This window comes from Equus quagga, chromosome 8 (assembly GCF_021613505.1).
Source record: "Equus quagga isolate Etosha38 chromosome 8, UCLA_HA_Equagga_1.0, whole genome shotgun sequence".
Lineage (NCBI taxonomy): Eukaryota > Metazoa > Chordata > Mammalia > Perissodactyla > Equidae > Equus > Equus quagga.
In genome coordinates this window covers 18,785,659-18,801,733 of record NC_060274.1, presented here as the reverse complement: position 1 = coordinate 18,801,733, position 16,075 = coordinate 18,785,659, and the positions used below count along the sequence as shown (strand labels likewise).

Genomic DNA, 16,075 nt, shown 5'->3' with positions numbered 1-16,075 from the left:
GTGGGACCAGAGAGAGAGCACAGTGGAGACGACGGTGAGAGGACCCGGCAGCAAGTAGGGTGGGGAGCCGTGCGGAATGCGCCAGCCGAGGGGAAAGTGCAACCCATCCCAAACTTTCGCAGACCCGGGGGCCTAGAGGAGAGCGTGGCAAAGCAGCAGCCTCTCCCGCCGCCCGGCGAGCCCAGCTGCAGCGAGGAGGGGCCGCACGCAGCGCGGGCTGGACACCCGCGGTCCCGGCGTCGCGCCCACTCGCCGGGCCAAAGCGCCGCCGCTCCGGGCACTGAGCGGGCGTCCACGGAGCGAGCCAGACCGCGGGGCTCCGGCCTGCGCGCGGGCTCCGAGGAAGGGGGATCCAACGCGGACTGCGAAAGGCGAAGGGAAACTTGACCTCAGAGCCTCGCCCAGCCGGCTTGGGCGCGGGGACCTGCCCTTGGGCGGCCCGCGGGCGCGCAGGCTGGAGTCAGGGGAGCTCGGGAAGTGAGCGCAGAGATTTTCACAGGCTCGAGAAATCGGATTAAAAAGAAATGCAAAAAGCCATCCAAGGCAGCCGCTGCAGCCCGGCAGCTTAGGAGACACCCTGTCCCCACTAGGAGGACGATAGAGACTCGCACTCGCGAAGACTCGGCGCTCCCGGGCGGCCGCGGGTCTGCGCGCAGGAGCCGCTTCCCCAGCGCGGGGCGCGCGCTCAGACGCCCGCGGCGGCGGCCGGAAACCGAGATGCGGCGCGCAGCCCCGGGACGGTCTGGGCTGGGCCAACTCGGGGGCGACCCGGCGCGCCGCTGAGCCCGCGCGGGTTCGAGGGGTGTGCCCGGCCCCGCCCGCGCCCGCCCCTCCCCGCGGCGGCGGCGCATCCAGGGGCGGCGCGGAGCGGCTCGCACAGCCGCCGGTGCCCGCGAGCTCCAGGCTGCTTGGGGAATTCACTTTGCCGCTTTTACGCTTCTGCCTCCTCGGGCTTCTTCTGATGGCTTTCTGTCTCCGGCCCTGTCCTTTCCTTTAAAAGGAAACTTTACTGCGGTTTCTTTTTCCCCTTGGAGGAGAGGATTAAAAATTCCAAGAACTGGTGCCTTTCGGGCGCTGGGAGGGCGTTCGCCGGCGGGGTTCCAGTCCCACCATGTGCACCAACATAGTTTACGAGTGGCTGAAAGCGCTGCAGCTCCCGCAGTACGCGGAGTCCTTCGTGGATAACGGCTACGATGACCTGGAGGTGTGCAAGCAGATCGGGGACCCGGACCTGGACGCCATCGGGGTGCTGGCGCCCGCGCACCGCCGCCGCATCCTGGAGGCCGTGCGCCGGCTGCGGGAGCAGGACGCCGCCGCCGCGGGCCTCTACTTCACCCTGGAGCCGCAGCCGCCGCCCGCGGTCGCCGTCCCCACCGGCCGCCGGGGGGAGCCGTGCGGCGGCCCGGCCCAGGGCACCCGCGGGGACCCCCGCAGCCAGACGACCGCCCCCCGCAGCAGGGAGCCGGTGAGCTACCCCAAACTGAAGCTGAAGATCATGATCAGGGATAAGCTCGTCCGCGACGGTATCCACCTGAGCAAGCCCCCGTACTCCCGCAAGGTAAGGAGGCGCCGCCCGGGCGCGCGGGGCGCGGGGCGGGAGGGGACGCGCCCAGCCCAGGCTTGGCGGCCCATACAGGTGATAGATGGGAGGCAAGGATGCTTTGGGTGTTTGGGCTTCTCTCCTGTGTTCTCTCTGTAGTCGCTCTTTATTCCTTCCTGTCTGGTGTCACCAGTGGTTGGTAAGATAAGATCCAACACCCAGATGTTAATTCTAAACTAAGACCGAGTCTCCACTGGTCTCGGGTGCTCACCTGTCGGGCAGCGGACGCACGGTGCTTCTCCAGGAGCGACGGGCAATTCCTGATACCCTCTGTGGTAGCGTTTGGGTCTGAAGGGTACCAGAAGAATGTTTAATACCTACATCATTTCCGACCTTCCTTTTTCTCATTCTTTTCCTTACCTTTTTGAGAAACTCATGGGGAAAACTGGCGAACTCTTTAAAGAGTGGGAAATCACGCCCTGTTGGCTTGCAATTCCGTAACGTCGAATCCCAGCGCTGCCGCAAATTTGAACACTGAACCAGGAACGTGAAGATTCTGGGAGAAAAGTTCAAACACCTGTCAGTCCTCTTGGGATGAGTTCTTGCCACTTAAGTATGGGGAGGTGATTGGTGCTAAAGACGCAGGAGGTTACGGGGCCATTAAGGATGTGCTGCCGAGGTCTGTGCTGGGTTGGTATTAATCCAGTCTGGTTTAGTATTAATCCAGATGAAATGAAGTAGGTACAACTGTGACTTCTAGAAAGTCTGAGTGGACTGGCATGTGGAAGGAAGTGAGATTTTCAGTAGCCAGTAAGGAATTCCCTGGGGAGGGAGCCTCGGGGAAGGAGCCGGAAGTTATGGCAGCTGCTCTGTGAGGAATGCTGGACTGTGGACTGGGGTGTTGAATAATTAAGTAACAGAAAGTCTTGTTTCACACAAGAGCTCTGCCTCCAGCTGAGTCTGTTCAGTTAGGTTTCTGTAGCGGTCCGGAGAGAGCATCCCGACTTGAAAGGGAGAAGCAGACTGCACAGGTAATCCTCCAGCCCGGGTGCAGTTCCCCGGGAAAAGGAGCACCCAACTTGAAAATCAAGAGGTGGAGAAACCCAGGGGAAAATGATGGCCAAGATGCCGCAGCTGGCAGGGGACCATAAACACAGCACCTACTAGGGAAGTACGGGTAATTTAAATATGGTGTGCTCGTCTCAGTCCGGCAGTTGCATTGCTTTATAATCTTAAGTAAAGGTCATCGTGTCTGGATTTAAGGAAGTTCAAGCAAAAAGCTCTGTAAAAAGTAGATAATATCTAGGGCCAACGGGAATAAAGAGTTTAATATGATCCATATGTTATCTTGCAGGAAAGATAGGCAATTCCAATAACCTGCTTGAGAGTATAAATTTGTTTCATAAAAACTGTATAAAGAGGGCAGGTCAGGAGGACAGGTTGCCTCAAATTAAACACATGTTCCAGTTACTCAGCCTGACTGTGTTCCTGATGGGTGCCCAAAACAGGGGAATGGAGAGCACGATTTTCCCAGGCAGGCAGAGTTAGAGTGATGTCTAACGTGGATGGAGGGACTCTGACCGTCACTATAAAGGTTCAGTCCTGGAGACTGACGGCAGGCAGGTCGGAGGAGTTCAAGGTCAATCAGACTTTTGTGATTAACATCCCAGGAAGTGAGGTGGGGCTTAGGCTGAGAGACTGTGAGTCTCCTGGCACATGGTGAGGGCACAGGTCAAGTCTGGGCCAGAAAGGGATGCAGAGAACAAGGTGTGTCAAGGGCTTGCTTATTCTTCAGGAAAAGAGCTGTGCATGGGGCTGAGAGAGCAGAGGAGAGTGTGGGCTGGAGGTGACAGCGGTGTGCAGGAGGTAACATATTTTGGTTCTGGTACTTAAAGAGATAGCCTAGATGTCAAACTTAGAAGCTGGAAAGGATTGTAAGGACATGAAATGTCTGGGCGTAGGCCTTGGCCTGGGGCCTCCTGCCTGGATCGATGCATGATACAGTAGTGCATTTGATATTTTATATCAATTTATATGCAATGAATATGCAATTTCTAGAAGAAAATTTTAACTTGCATTGTAATACTATTTACTTTCCACATAAATAGTCAACTTCTATATAAATCCCATAATATGTTTGATAATAAAGACACACTCCCATTCACTTTCTATACGTATTTAATTCTCTGTCTTGAATGCATGAAGGAGTAATATGGTGGCAGAAGTGTTTTGTACCTCCTTCGTTGATGCTCCAACTGGGGACCAAAAAATCGAGCTGACAAATTTAATTAAAAAAAAATTCCGTGACTCTATATTTATATATTTGTTACAAGAAAAACCCACACCTGAAATAGAGACTAAAATATAATTAATGTATGCCAAACTGAGCTTACAAGTGTGTGGTGCTAGATCATGTTGGTCGTTCTGAATCTGTTGCTTAAGTTTTAGATTTTAAATTATTGAAGAGTGTGTTTTCTGTTGCAACTTGTTTCTTTGCAAACAGTACTAGCACTTTTCCTTTAAACTGTGATGCCCATTATTGTAATTTTTCCAGCTTCCTTGGCTCTGTTGTGGTCCGAATGTGTCGTGTGCATTACGTGCGTTTGGAATCCTGTGTGTTAGAGTGGAGCTCATGTTTCCTTCATAGTCATTTGCATCATGGATCCCTGTGATTTTTTGTACTTTGATGAGAATGTTCGATGGCTTGAAACTGGATTATACCAAGGGCGATCAAGGCGGGAATAGTGAATCTTTACAGAGGAAGGGAAGTTGAGGAATTTCCCTAAGAATCACTTGACAGGACTGGAGGATTGTGGGACTTGCTCCAGTAACTAGGTGCTGTGCTCATTTAATCGTGTCAACAGTTATCACTTTCTCCCCTTAGGTGAATTCAAATGTAAGTAAAAAGTAAGTTTCTCTGTTTTCCAAAGGAAGTCTGTAGGTTTGGAAAACCGGGAGCTTGGAAGGAGCATAGAGGTTGAAAGAAAAAACGTTGAATGAATCTCTCCTCTGCCTGTGTTTAGCTTCTCTGACTACTGTGATTTCTTCCTTAGTGAACTTGGGATAAAATATTTTCACAGGGTGGGGATTAAGTAAAGCTTTACATACATTATTGCATTACTTTACCAGGCTTCTCTCTGCCAGAATCTTCTGCGAGGGTCCCATTGCCTGTGGTTGGCAGGAGGCAGAAGCCCTGCTCTCAGGGAACTTGGGGCCTAGCAGGGAAGACATGAAATGGAATCAACAGTAATGACCAAGTGGGATGATTGCTTTGGTGGGGAGCGCCTGATGTCCTGGACAGACGGGCACCTCCAGCCTAGTTTGTAGGGAGGTGGGGTCAAGGCAGGCTTTCCAGAACTGGCATTTGGTCTGAGAACTGAAGGTTGGGAGGGTTTAGCTTGAAGAAGAAAAGGGTCATAAGGGGAAGAGTATTCTCGGCAGAGAGAACGGTGTGCACAGGGCCAGGAAAGGGAGGAAGTTTAGCATGCAACAGGGCAACAGAATTTGAAAGGAATTCAGTCTGGCTGGAGCACCGAATGCTTGGAGGAAGTGGCAAGAGATAGAGAGACAGGCAGTGGCTGGTCCTGGATGGCCTTGAAGTCATATTTAGGAGTTTGGAGTGAACCTTGAGAAGGGAGCTATTGATGGACCCTGAACTGGAGGCAGGGGCAACAATCAGGAGGTTTCTGCAGTGTCAGGAGTGATGTGCTGGTGGCCTGGACTGCGTAGTGATGGTGGGGGAGGAGCAGTGGAGGTGACTGAGATAGAATTAACAGAACTTGATGGCTGTTTGGATGACGGGGCTTCGACAGGAGAGAGGCTGGGATGACCTGCAGATTTCTCGTTTAGGATTGAAACAAGGAATACGAATGAGCTGTAGAGGGATAAGAGAGAAGGGACAAGGACAGAACCTTGGAGAACACTATGACCTAGGAGATGGGCAGAAGAAGAACTTCCGCGGGAAGCTGAAAAGGGTGAGCCAGTGGGACTGGTCAGATAGTGGCCAAGTAGGACAAGAACTAAAAGGTGTCCATGGGAAGGAGCAACCGTGCCACTGGGGACCTCTGACATTGTAGGTTTAGGTGATGGGACCAAAGGGAGGAAGGAGAGAAAGTGGGATCAGGAACCACAGACAACTTTTGGTTTTTTTTACTTCACTTTTTTTTTAAGAGCAGTTTTAGGTTCACAGCAAAATTGAGAGGAAGGTGCAGAGATTTCCCATACGTCCCCTGCCCCACACATGCACAGCGCCCCGCCACCCCCCCCATTATCAACATCCCCACCAGAGTAGGACATTTATTACAGTTGATGAACCTACATTGACCCATCATAATCCCCTAAATTCAATAGCTTACATTAGGGTTCACTCTTGGTGTTGTGTGTTTTATGGGTTTGGAGAAATGTATAATGACATGTATCCACCATTATGGTATCATGCAGAGTATTTTCATTGTCCTAAAAATCCTCTTTGCTCTGCCCATTCATCCCTGGCAACCACTGATTTTTTACTGTCTCTGTACTTTTGAGTTTTCCAGAATGTCATATACTTGGAATCCTATAGTATGTAGCCTTTTCAGATTGGCTTCTTTCACTTGATAGTATGCATCTGAGGTTCCTCCATGTCTTTTCATGGCTTGATAGCTCATTTCTTTTTAGCACTGAATAATGTTCCATTGTCTGAATGTACCGCAGACAACTTTTTAATGCAGTTGGACTAAAAAGATAAAACTAAGGCCATAGCTAGAGGAAGAAAGGAGACTTTGGGTCAAGGGAAGGGTTTTGTGAGTTTGTGTGTGTGTGTTTTGTTGGTTTTTTTTTTTGAGGATGGGAGAAACTGGAGCATGTCTGAGTGTTGGTGGTCGGGAGCCAGAGAAAGGGAGACAGTGGAGATATGGCAGAAAGGAGATGACCCAAGAGATCAAGGAGGTGGGAGGGAATTGTGCCCAGAGCACTGGAAGGGAAAGGTGGATTTGCTTCCAGGGGGACAGGAGTGCCGCCTCCATGGTAGAGGGTGGGAAAGGAAGGATGGGAGAGGAGACTAGGATCTTCGTGGGGGTGACATTGAAGAGCCCTCATTTCTCTCTCTGACTAGCTGATACCAGTGAGGGAGGTGAAGGAGAGATTAGAGGGTTATGGAGAAACACGGTGTTAATATACAAATATTAGGTATCATGATCTATTTCTAAATAGGAACATTACGCAATAGTATTTATAGAATATACATAACTACATACATATAGAAGGCACCCTCACCATTCGTGTGTTTGTGGTGCAGTTTACAGGCTATGCGTGATGTTTTATCGAGTCCTACGAAGTTCAACAATCCTTGTGAATGGGGGTTGCGGTAGGTGGGATGGTGCAGGGCTGTAAAGGTGTTCTGTCTTCCAGGCAACTCGGAAAAGCCGAAGGCAGGCCCTAGGGTAGATAGTGGATGGGGTAGGCTTCTTGTCTTCTTCACCTGAAAGCTATCTTCTCCTTGCCACACACTACCAATTAAAGCTGTTTGAGTTAATATAACCTTATTTAAGAATGGGGTAGGAGTGTTCAGCTACATTCACACCTTAGTGTGAGTTTAATTAAGTAACAAGGCTCTTCTGGTAACGGGGCTGTTAATGGACGTTTGGGAAAGATGGCCCAGGATGAAGGAATTTGGAGAGACAGAGGTGGCATGAGGGCTTCTCTGTCTGGGGCCAGGGTGGAAAATATAGAAGAAGTATTTAGAAAGGAAAGAGAGAGGTTGGCAAAGATATGCTTTGTCCTTTGGAGTTTTGCCTTGGGTCCTGGCAGAGCTGAAATGACAATAAATATTCCTTCTCCCAAGAATTCCTCTACTTCATGAAATTACTAGGGACACACTGAAAGTTGGCAAAGTTCAGCTTTCCCAACTCAACTCAATATCCTTAAGTATCCTCAGCCTAGGCAAGCCAAGGTCCTTCTAGGCTTTTTTGTTTTGTTTCAGTGCCTGCTTGGAATGTTGTAGAAAGAAGGTGAAGAAAGAAGACAGGAGCTTGGGTAGTGGTGGGGCTGCCATTTTCTTCCTGCTCCTTATAGTTTAGTGTCTATGGAGTTTCCACAGACGTGGACCCTCAGCCATCCATCTATCCATCCATCTGTCCATCCATTTGTCCATCCATCTGTCCATCCATCTACTTAACAGATACTTAGCACATGCAATGTATGAGGCCCTTGGATCACAGCAGTGAACTGGACAGACATGGTCCCTCCTTACAGTTTAATGGACGTGTATGTGGAGGGCCTAACCCAGTGCCTGATGTGTAGTAGTTTCACTATATGAAAGTTGAATATTATTTCTACAAATACTAAGGGTTGGAGAATTTTGCACTTGTGTTTATTTCAGATGTTAAAAAAATACCAACTGTCTTTTCAAGACTTGAGTAAAGATGATCAGTGATGAAATTTAAAATCAAAATATGTTTGTTCATTAAATGCTACCAAAGAAGAACTGGGACTTAAAATGCTACTCCTGCAGGTAATTTAAAAAGACCTCTGCAGCAGGGTTAGGGCAAGGGAGAGGCAAGTGAGGCGCCAGGGTGCAAAATTTAAGGAAGTGATCGTTCTTGGGGTCAGGCAAGTCTAGACCCTGCTAGAGAGCCAAACGGCCGCCGTTAACACAATAAATCGCTTATCATGAAATATGAGGTATTTGTGGGCATTGTGGGCAGGCCTCAAATCATGTACTAGGTGGTCACCCACTCTTCTGATGCTTCCTACCTGCCCTCAGCAGCAGTGGGCTGAGAGCCGAGTCGGTGCCGAGCTCTCAAACTGAGATGACGTGGTTTCTGTGAGTTACGGCAGCCCATGGAGTTGAGCCAGGAAAGAGAGTACCGTGCATTCTTCACACGCCTCCTGCTGACGCTGGGGTGTAGAGGTGAAGAGCAGAGCCTCAGAACAAGACTGCACAGTTCACGTCCCAGCTCTGCGCCATGCTGGGTCATCTTTGGCTCTTCTGTAAAAAGTGGCTAACACTTGTGATGCCTTCATAGGGTTCGTAGGAGTTAAATGAGTTAATACTCGTGAACGTATTAGACCAAAATTTGTATCAGTTTCCTAGGGCTGTGATAAGAAAGTACCAGAAACTGGATGTATAACGTAGCAGATACTCATTCTCTGACACTGCTGGAGGTTAGAAGTCCAAAATTAAGGTGTTGGTGGGTCTTGCTCCAGGATCCTTAGCGTCTGCACTGTGATTCACCTAGAGGCACTGCCAAAGGCTCCAAGCAGCGTGTCTTTATCTGCCATTGATGGGGTGTCACCACTGGATCTGCTGGAGCATATGGCCCAGGTGGCAGAGCAGCTTGCTTGGCAGCCTGGACCTGTTGCAGAGCCTTCTCTTGTTCTGGGTCCCACTCAAGACTAGCAGTGTTTTGAGTCACTTGGTAAATGGGCTGGAGGAGCACATCTAAATGTTGCCTCCAAAATCCAAAGAGGGCCATTAGATATCGTGCCTCTTTTTTGGTTGTAGGAGGGACCAGATGCAACAACTTACCCTCAATATGCCCCACATCACAGGACCCTTGACAGTTTCATTGAGGTAGAAGGCCCCTGAATTTTTGTTGGATTTTTCACCTTCCTACATGCAAATGTCTAACTAATAAGTCCAGAGTAGTTGTTATGTCTAGGCAGCTTATTGTCATCAATGTAATGGACCAGTGTGATATCTTGTGGAAGGGAAAGGCGATCAATGCCCTGCAAACTGAATTATGACATTAGGCTGGAGAGTTGATGTACTCCCTTGAGGTGGGACAGTGAAGGTGTATTGCTGGCCTTGCCAGCTGAAAGCAAATTGCTGGATGTTAACAGGCATCCAGAAAAAAGCATTTGCCAGGTAAATAGCCTGGCTCCTGGTAAGTGCTCATCTGTGTCGGCTCCCATCACCCCATACTTAGCCTTGCTTGGGCACTGCAGCCTCTATCGCAGTGGTCCTGTGTCTGCTGCGTACAGCAGAGCCCATTGGGCCAGCTCTCTTTCCTGATGAGAGGGGTGTTTGGTAATTAATCGGTGCTGGATTTTTAGAACAAATGATTCCCAGTCATTATTATATGCCCGAAGATAAAATAATGAAAATGATTTTTAAAAATATAAACATTTCAAAATGTAGGTATTCAAAATTAGGTTGTAGTCTTCAAAACCATCTCTGGGTAGATGACAGGGTTGCCATTACTCAAAACATCTCTAAAGTTCTGGGGCCTGCAGAGCACTCTTTAGAGTATCTTCCGTGGTGGCAAGTCTTCATTGTTTTAAGGTGGGTCCAGTTTGGTGTAAATACCTGAAGCAATTTGGAATCAAATCATACAGTTAAGACAATAAAATGTGAAATTGAAAACAGAATCTGACCACAAAATGAGTATTTTTTTTTCCTTGGTATGACTTGTAAACTGGTTTTAGATTTTATGATATCTGTAATCCTTTTCTTACTTTTGAATTCTTAAAAAATATGCTCTTAGAGTGTATCCATGCTATAAATATGGAAATTCCTCAACAAGGCTTTTCAAACACAAAAGTCAATTCCCTATGTATTTGCAAAGAGCAAGGCACTCGTCATGGACTCTGAATAGATAACCAGTGTAAAGATGCCTGTGGCCCCAAAGGGGAGGGATTGGGTAAATTGTGCACAGTTTTAGTAAACTGTAGCACTCGATGGGTTAATCCAGATTTGGGTAGTCTCGTGGTGTTTTTTTATGGCTTGTCTTTTGCTCATCCTGCTGTTCTTGGAAAGCTCTCTTCTCTACACTACCATCTCAAGTCTTAAAGAAGTCATTGTTGTACTCATGCCTCCTTCCTCACTCTTGAGTGACAAAAAGATGCTAAAGACAGGGTTGGTGTGTTAAGGATGTCCTCATGAACCTTGTCTGCCCTTAGGTGGTTGACTGAGGCATACCATGAAATAAGAAAGAAGTAAGTTTTGATAAAAAATGCATTTTTCTTTTCAGATTATGTAAGTGCTCAGATTCTGGTTCATCAGAAATATGTTTGGAAATGAATTTTCTTGAAGTAAGATGAGTCAGATGACATGAACTCGGCCCAGGCTGGTCCTTGAAATAAGCAAGAGCTACCCTAAGGTATTTGGAAGAACGTTGTGTGTCGTGAGGGAAGGAATAGCAGGAACCATGATGGTCATGGCCTCTCAAGGTCATTGCCTGTGGAGAGCAGGAAGCAGCTTCGAGTCCTTGGCTATGGCAAAGGCTTATTATTACTCCTACTAGCGCTAAAGTTGAAAGGTTTTTAACAGTTATTTTCTAAATTTTATGGAAAAGATGCTATTTCAGATCAACCACTGATTTGAACTTGGGGAAGCCTGGGAGGAGAAGGAGGGGAATCCTCATTTTCAGTCAATATAAAAACAATTAAGGGTAAATAACTGTGGGTCATGCCAAGAGGCGTTAAACGATCTATCTTATCTAGAGACTAAGTCACATCTAATAGTTTAAAGAGATTTCGTTACTGCTTCTAACTGAAGTAAATGATCTAATGAGCTCTAAAAACCTCACTGTTGTGTTTCCATAAAGTTACAGAAATACAAAGTAAGACCTACTTCATTTGGAACATGTCTGGAAAGTCAGGGAAAATAACTGATATGTATTCTTTATTTACCAAAATCATAGTGAACAGATTTTCCAAATTTTAAGATGTTTTCCCTAGAACATACCACAATTTTATCATAAGACTAGAGATGTACCTACTCTGTTTGGCACCCCCAGTGTATCGTTTTTTAACATCCCACAACTATTTGACACAGTGATTTTAAGTAATAGTCATGGCATAATACACAGTAATTATTTCTTGATTTCTTCTTTAGTTTTAAAGCAATTAACAATTAAAATAAGAAATACATTTCAACTTTAAAGTATTCAAATTTAATAAAAATCTCTCATCTATGAAACAGAATTTGCAGTTAACCAAAGGAAAGTCTTATGCCTTACACTTTGTGCTCTGTTTCAGTGTTTTGAGTTTTCAGCCCAAATAAAAACGCCAGCTGGTCACATACGAATAACAGAATTGAAGTAACTCAAGTTTTGTCAAATCATGGTGCTGTTAGTGTTTATTTCAAAGCTATGGAACAGACAGGACAACTTTTACCAACTTATTCTAGAAAAGGGCTCTTGGAACCAAGTCTGTGGGTTGCTGCCAACCGTATAACCAGGAGTTCTCTGAGTGTACTTCCATGTAGAACATGATGCTTATTAAAAGACAGGTAATAAAAAGATGCTAATTTGAATTCAATGTATGTACCATTAAAATTCAACAGTAATACAACAACTGCATTTAGGCCAAGAAAAGATCTTTTTAGGGAGGAGTGCTTTGTGAGTGACGTTGTTTAGAGTTGTCTGTAGGTCTTGTTTATAATTAAACATCTTATTTTGTTTTTAAGGACCCCTTTATTTCCTGCAACTGGGGTGAACCCTTTTCTCTGGCCTGTCCTTGGAAGACACAGAGAAATGTAATCATTTTAGTTTAAGAGAAGTTATTTCTTCTATAAAATGGTACAAGTATCTATCTCACAGGGTTGTAGTAGGAATTAGATGGGATAATATTTATGAAGTGGCTTTGTAAATTCTAAAAGAACTCTACAGATTTAAGGCATTCTTTTTATTTTATTTTTTTTAAATTTTTTTTTAAAGATTTTATTTTTTCCTTTTTCTCCCCAACGCCCCCCGGTACATAGTTGTGTATTCTTCATTGTGGGTTCTTCTAGTTGTGGCATGTGGGACGCTGCCTCAGCGTGGTCTGATGAGCAGTGCCATGTCCGCGCCCAGGTTTGGAACCAGCGAAACACTGGGCCGCCTGCAGCGGAGCGCGCGGACTTAACCACTCGGCCACGGGGCCAGCCCCAGATTTAAGGCATTCTTATTGATAGTGAATAAATCATTATGTTTATAATAACATTTTGAAAATATTTCTGATTGAAAAGTAAACACACTGAGTTGAGAAAATTCAGAGAACAGAGAAGCAGATTGAGAAGAAATTTAAAATGGTCTGCATTACAATTTCTAACACTACGTTATATTTCTTTAAAACTCATTTATGTGTAAGCATATCTGTCTTGTACATATGCACAGATCTGGTATTACACTGTATATGGATAAGGGTAAGGCTATTCCTATGTCAGCAGATACCATTTGAAAAATGACTTTAATACAGAGACGTATTCCATCTTAGTTTAGCACCATAATTAATTTAATCATTTTCTTATTGGGCTGAAGCCTTACTCATGTTGTTATTGATTATTCTAATTCCTATATTATGTGAAAACATCATGTTTGAGAAAAAGCATTTCATCGTCCTTTGAATTCGATTTCTTGGATTGCCAGTCAACATAATTTCATATTTGCAGCTTTTTATATTTGTAATTGTGGATTACCTGTTCATGGTGCTGGCCTATTTTTTTCTCTTGGTCTTAGACCACTTCTAGTTGCTTTACAAGAGCTCTTTATATATTAAGGAAAATAATCATTATTGTTTAGAGGTTGCAGAGATTTTTCCCAAAATGTGGTTTACCTTAGAATTTTATGCTTTTTTTTAGGGCAGATCTCCAAAATTTTAACACTGATGAATTACACCTTATCGATAATTTTAGTTGTTTCTTCCAGGCTGGAGGAATATAGAGGGTACAGTCTCAGATAGAATTGAGTTTGAATTCTTTTCTACCATTTACTTAGACAAGTTAGAAGTTGTTTAGTCTTTTAAACCTCAGTTGCCTCATCTATAAAATGGGTATAGAATTCTCGACTGCTTAAGGCTATTGTGAGGAATCAGAGAGGTGGTATATGAAAAGGGTCTTGAAGAATATCTGACACGTGGTAATCACCCAAAACATCTGGCTAATGTTTGTAGTATATGCATAACATTATGATTGTGAGGTTATTCTCAATATGAAGGCCTTCTCTTAAATTGTTAGTTCATGTCCTTACCATTCTGTTGAGGCAAAATGTTCTTTTCCATAATTTCAAAAAGCTCTTCAAATAACAACATATGTAACTTGTTAGTTATATGTGGTATAACTGGTATAACTATTGAAAATATTTCACTCAATTTGTTATTTGCCTTTTAGGTTCTTCTTTTTTTTTTTTTTTGAGTAGAGAAATATAGACAATCGATCTCTATTTTTGTGATTACTTTTATCCTTATAAATCCCTTCTCTAGTCCCAAATCAGTTAATATTTACTTATGTCTCCAATCAACTTCTTTGGTTTCGTTTTTACAGTTAACGCTTTTAATCCATCTGAAATTTATTTTGATATGTGATATAAGATAAAGCTCTAATGTTATACATAATCGTACACAGACGATAATTTTATCACCCACTTTACCAGAATTATAGCTTTTATTTCTGTGTTCTGGTCTTATTGCATTGGCTAGAATTTATAGAGCAGTCTTAAGTAATAATGATAATTAGATATTCTTATCTTATTCCAAATTTTAATGGAAATGCTGTATTTTGTTATTTTGCCATTGACGTTCAGCCTAAGATCTTCTTCATGATGTTAAAAAAAATGTTTGTTTTTCTAATTTTGAAGGCGTTTTTATTGGGAGTGGATATTTGATTCTATTGAATATCTTTTTAGCAACTTAAAAACATGAGTCTTTTTCTTCCTGGGCCTAATGTGATGTATTACATGAACAGATTTCCTCGTATTAAAGCATCCTTACATAGCTGAGGTGAAGCGAATAATGAAATGATGTCTTCTGAAACAACTGGAGTGTGAGCAGGAATTTTGTCATCTTACGCCCAGATTATTATGACATTCTTTTACATTACGCATCTTTTCCTTATGAATAATGTTTGACATTTACCTTCAGTTTCGTAATCACTTCGACAATTATTGTCATGATATTATTACAGTTGCCTTCCTGCCGATAGCTTTTTGGAAGTCGCAGTCTGGCTAGATCAGCACGAGGCAGTGACAGCGGTGAGAGGCGGGGACCAGCCCTGCACCCTTGTGGCTTCAAAGGCGATCACCACGTTGTTGTGGGTAACGGTTTAGTTTTCTGGTTTTCCAGACATTTTGTTTCTGAACCAGAGGGCAGAGACTCCTAGGGGGACTAAGGATTAACTTGAGCCTCTATTGAGTTTACTGTTTTCACAGCATCTCCTACTCTTCCACTCACTGCCCTCTGCCCCCGACTCCTTGATCAGCTAATCTGCTCCTCCCTGCCCCCACCCCACCCCAGACCTTTTAGTGGAAAATACAGATGGGGGCTGCTTGCCAGCTGCTGTGTTAAATTGAAAACACTTATAGAAGAAATTGAAGTGGCATTCATCTTAATTTGAATGTTTGGCTTTGCATAGAAACAACAGCCCACTGTGTAACAAAGATGAAGTTGGAAAACTCTATAAGAAATATTATAAGAAATCCTTGATTGACGTTTAAACATTTGTTGACAGGTCAAATAGAATGGTTTTTTAAGATCATTGAAGCAAGCATCAAAGATGGGGTACTGGAATGGTATGTTTCTGGAGAAAGTACCTATATCAGGTGCTGAATTCAGCTGAGTTTGCAGAAATGGATGCACCCAACACTTCCCAAGCTAGCCATCAATCATGCGCTAAAGATATAGCCACTTTAAAGTAACCATGTATCAACACCGAATGGAACCCTCTGGATTATGAAGTGCTCCTCTGGGAAACTCTTGATTGACAAAATAGTACTGCCTTAAGGAGCAGCAATATTTTCATGGCCAGAAAGTAATAAGGCTATAGATAATCTTTATGAAGAGAAAATATTTTACGTAAAAACCTCCAAGCAATTCTTAGGACTTGCTTCCTACTGGATCTGGTTAAGGTGAGAAGTAGCTCTCCCTAGATGTGAAAGAAAAAACTGATAATTTGATAAGTTGTTAATTGCACCCAAGGTCGGTGCTTTAGTCCCTGTCAATTATAAGGCATCTAAGAAAGGAGGGGATTAGTTGCTCTCTGAGATTGCACAAACCCACCGTGTCTCTGACTTGCTTAGGCTTACACAGTAGGAAAAGAATTCAGGATATGCATATTGCATCCATTATAGATTAGAGTTGAGCCAGAGGGTGTGCAAGGTAATTTACTCTTTTGAGACTTCCTTCATTACAGAAAGGTGGTGGAGAGTTGGAGTTAGGCTGGTGACATTAACTTTGAGTTTTATTGCTGTGTCATTTTAAATCAGAGTTTTTACTGCCACTTCTTGGCACAGCAATTTGGGCCAGTGTATTTATCTCTGTTAATATGATCCCTTATGTTGATATACTTATCTTGAAAATGGTGGTGAACTGAATCTTCTGATCTTCTTCTGACCGTTTATTAAAACTGTGACAGTCACATGCTTGAACTGCTGAGCCATATTAGTCCTGCTCTCTGACAGCAAGGATGATATTCTTTATCACCCCAACATTGCTGTTTTGGGATGCACATGCTAAATTATATTAAAAGTGATTTGTCGGGAAAGGAAGAGAGTGATGGTGTTCTTGTGAGAACAGGCAAATTGAAAAAGCAAGAACTCCTAGAATGGTGAACTCGATCTGTGTTCTGAAAGCGTTTCATTG

General features: G+C 44.4%; 1 protein-coding gene across 1 annotated transcript in view; it reads left to right on the top strand.

The window, feature by feature from the left end:
- The first annotated feature begins 528 nt into the window (after positions 1–528).
- SAMD5 (sterile alpha motif domain containing 5) overlaps positions 529–16,075 on the top strand; it is a 52,263-nt gene continuing 36,716 nt past the window's right edge. Inside the window, exon 1 of the mRNA XM_046669011.1 lies at positions 529–1,558. Within this exon, the coding sequence (XP_046524967.1) occupies positions 1,112–1,558 (447 nt within the window). The 5' untranslated portion in view covers positions 529–1,111. The remainder of the gene's footprint in view (positions 1,559–16,075) is intronic.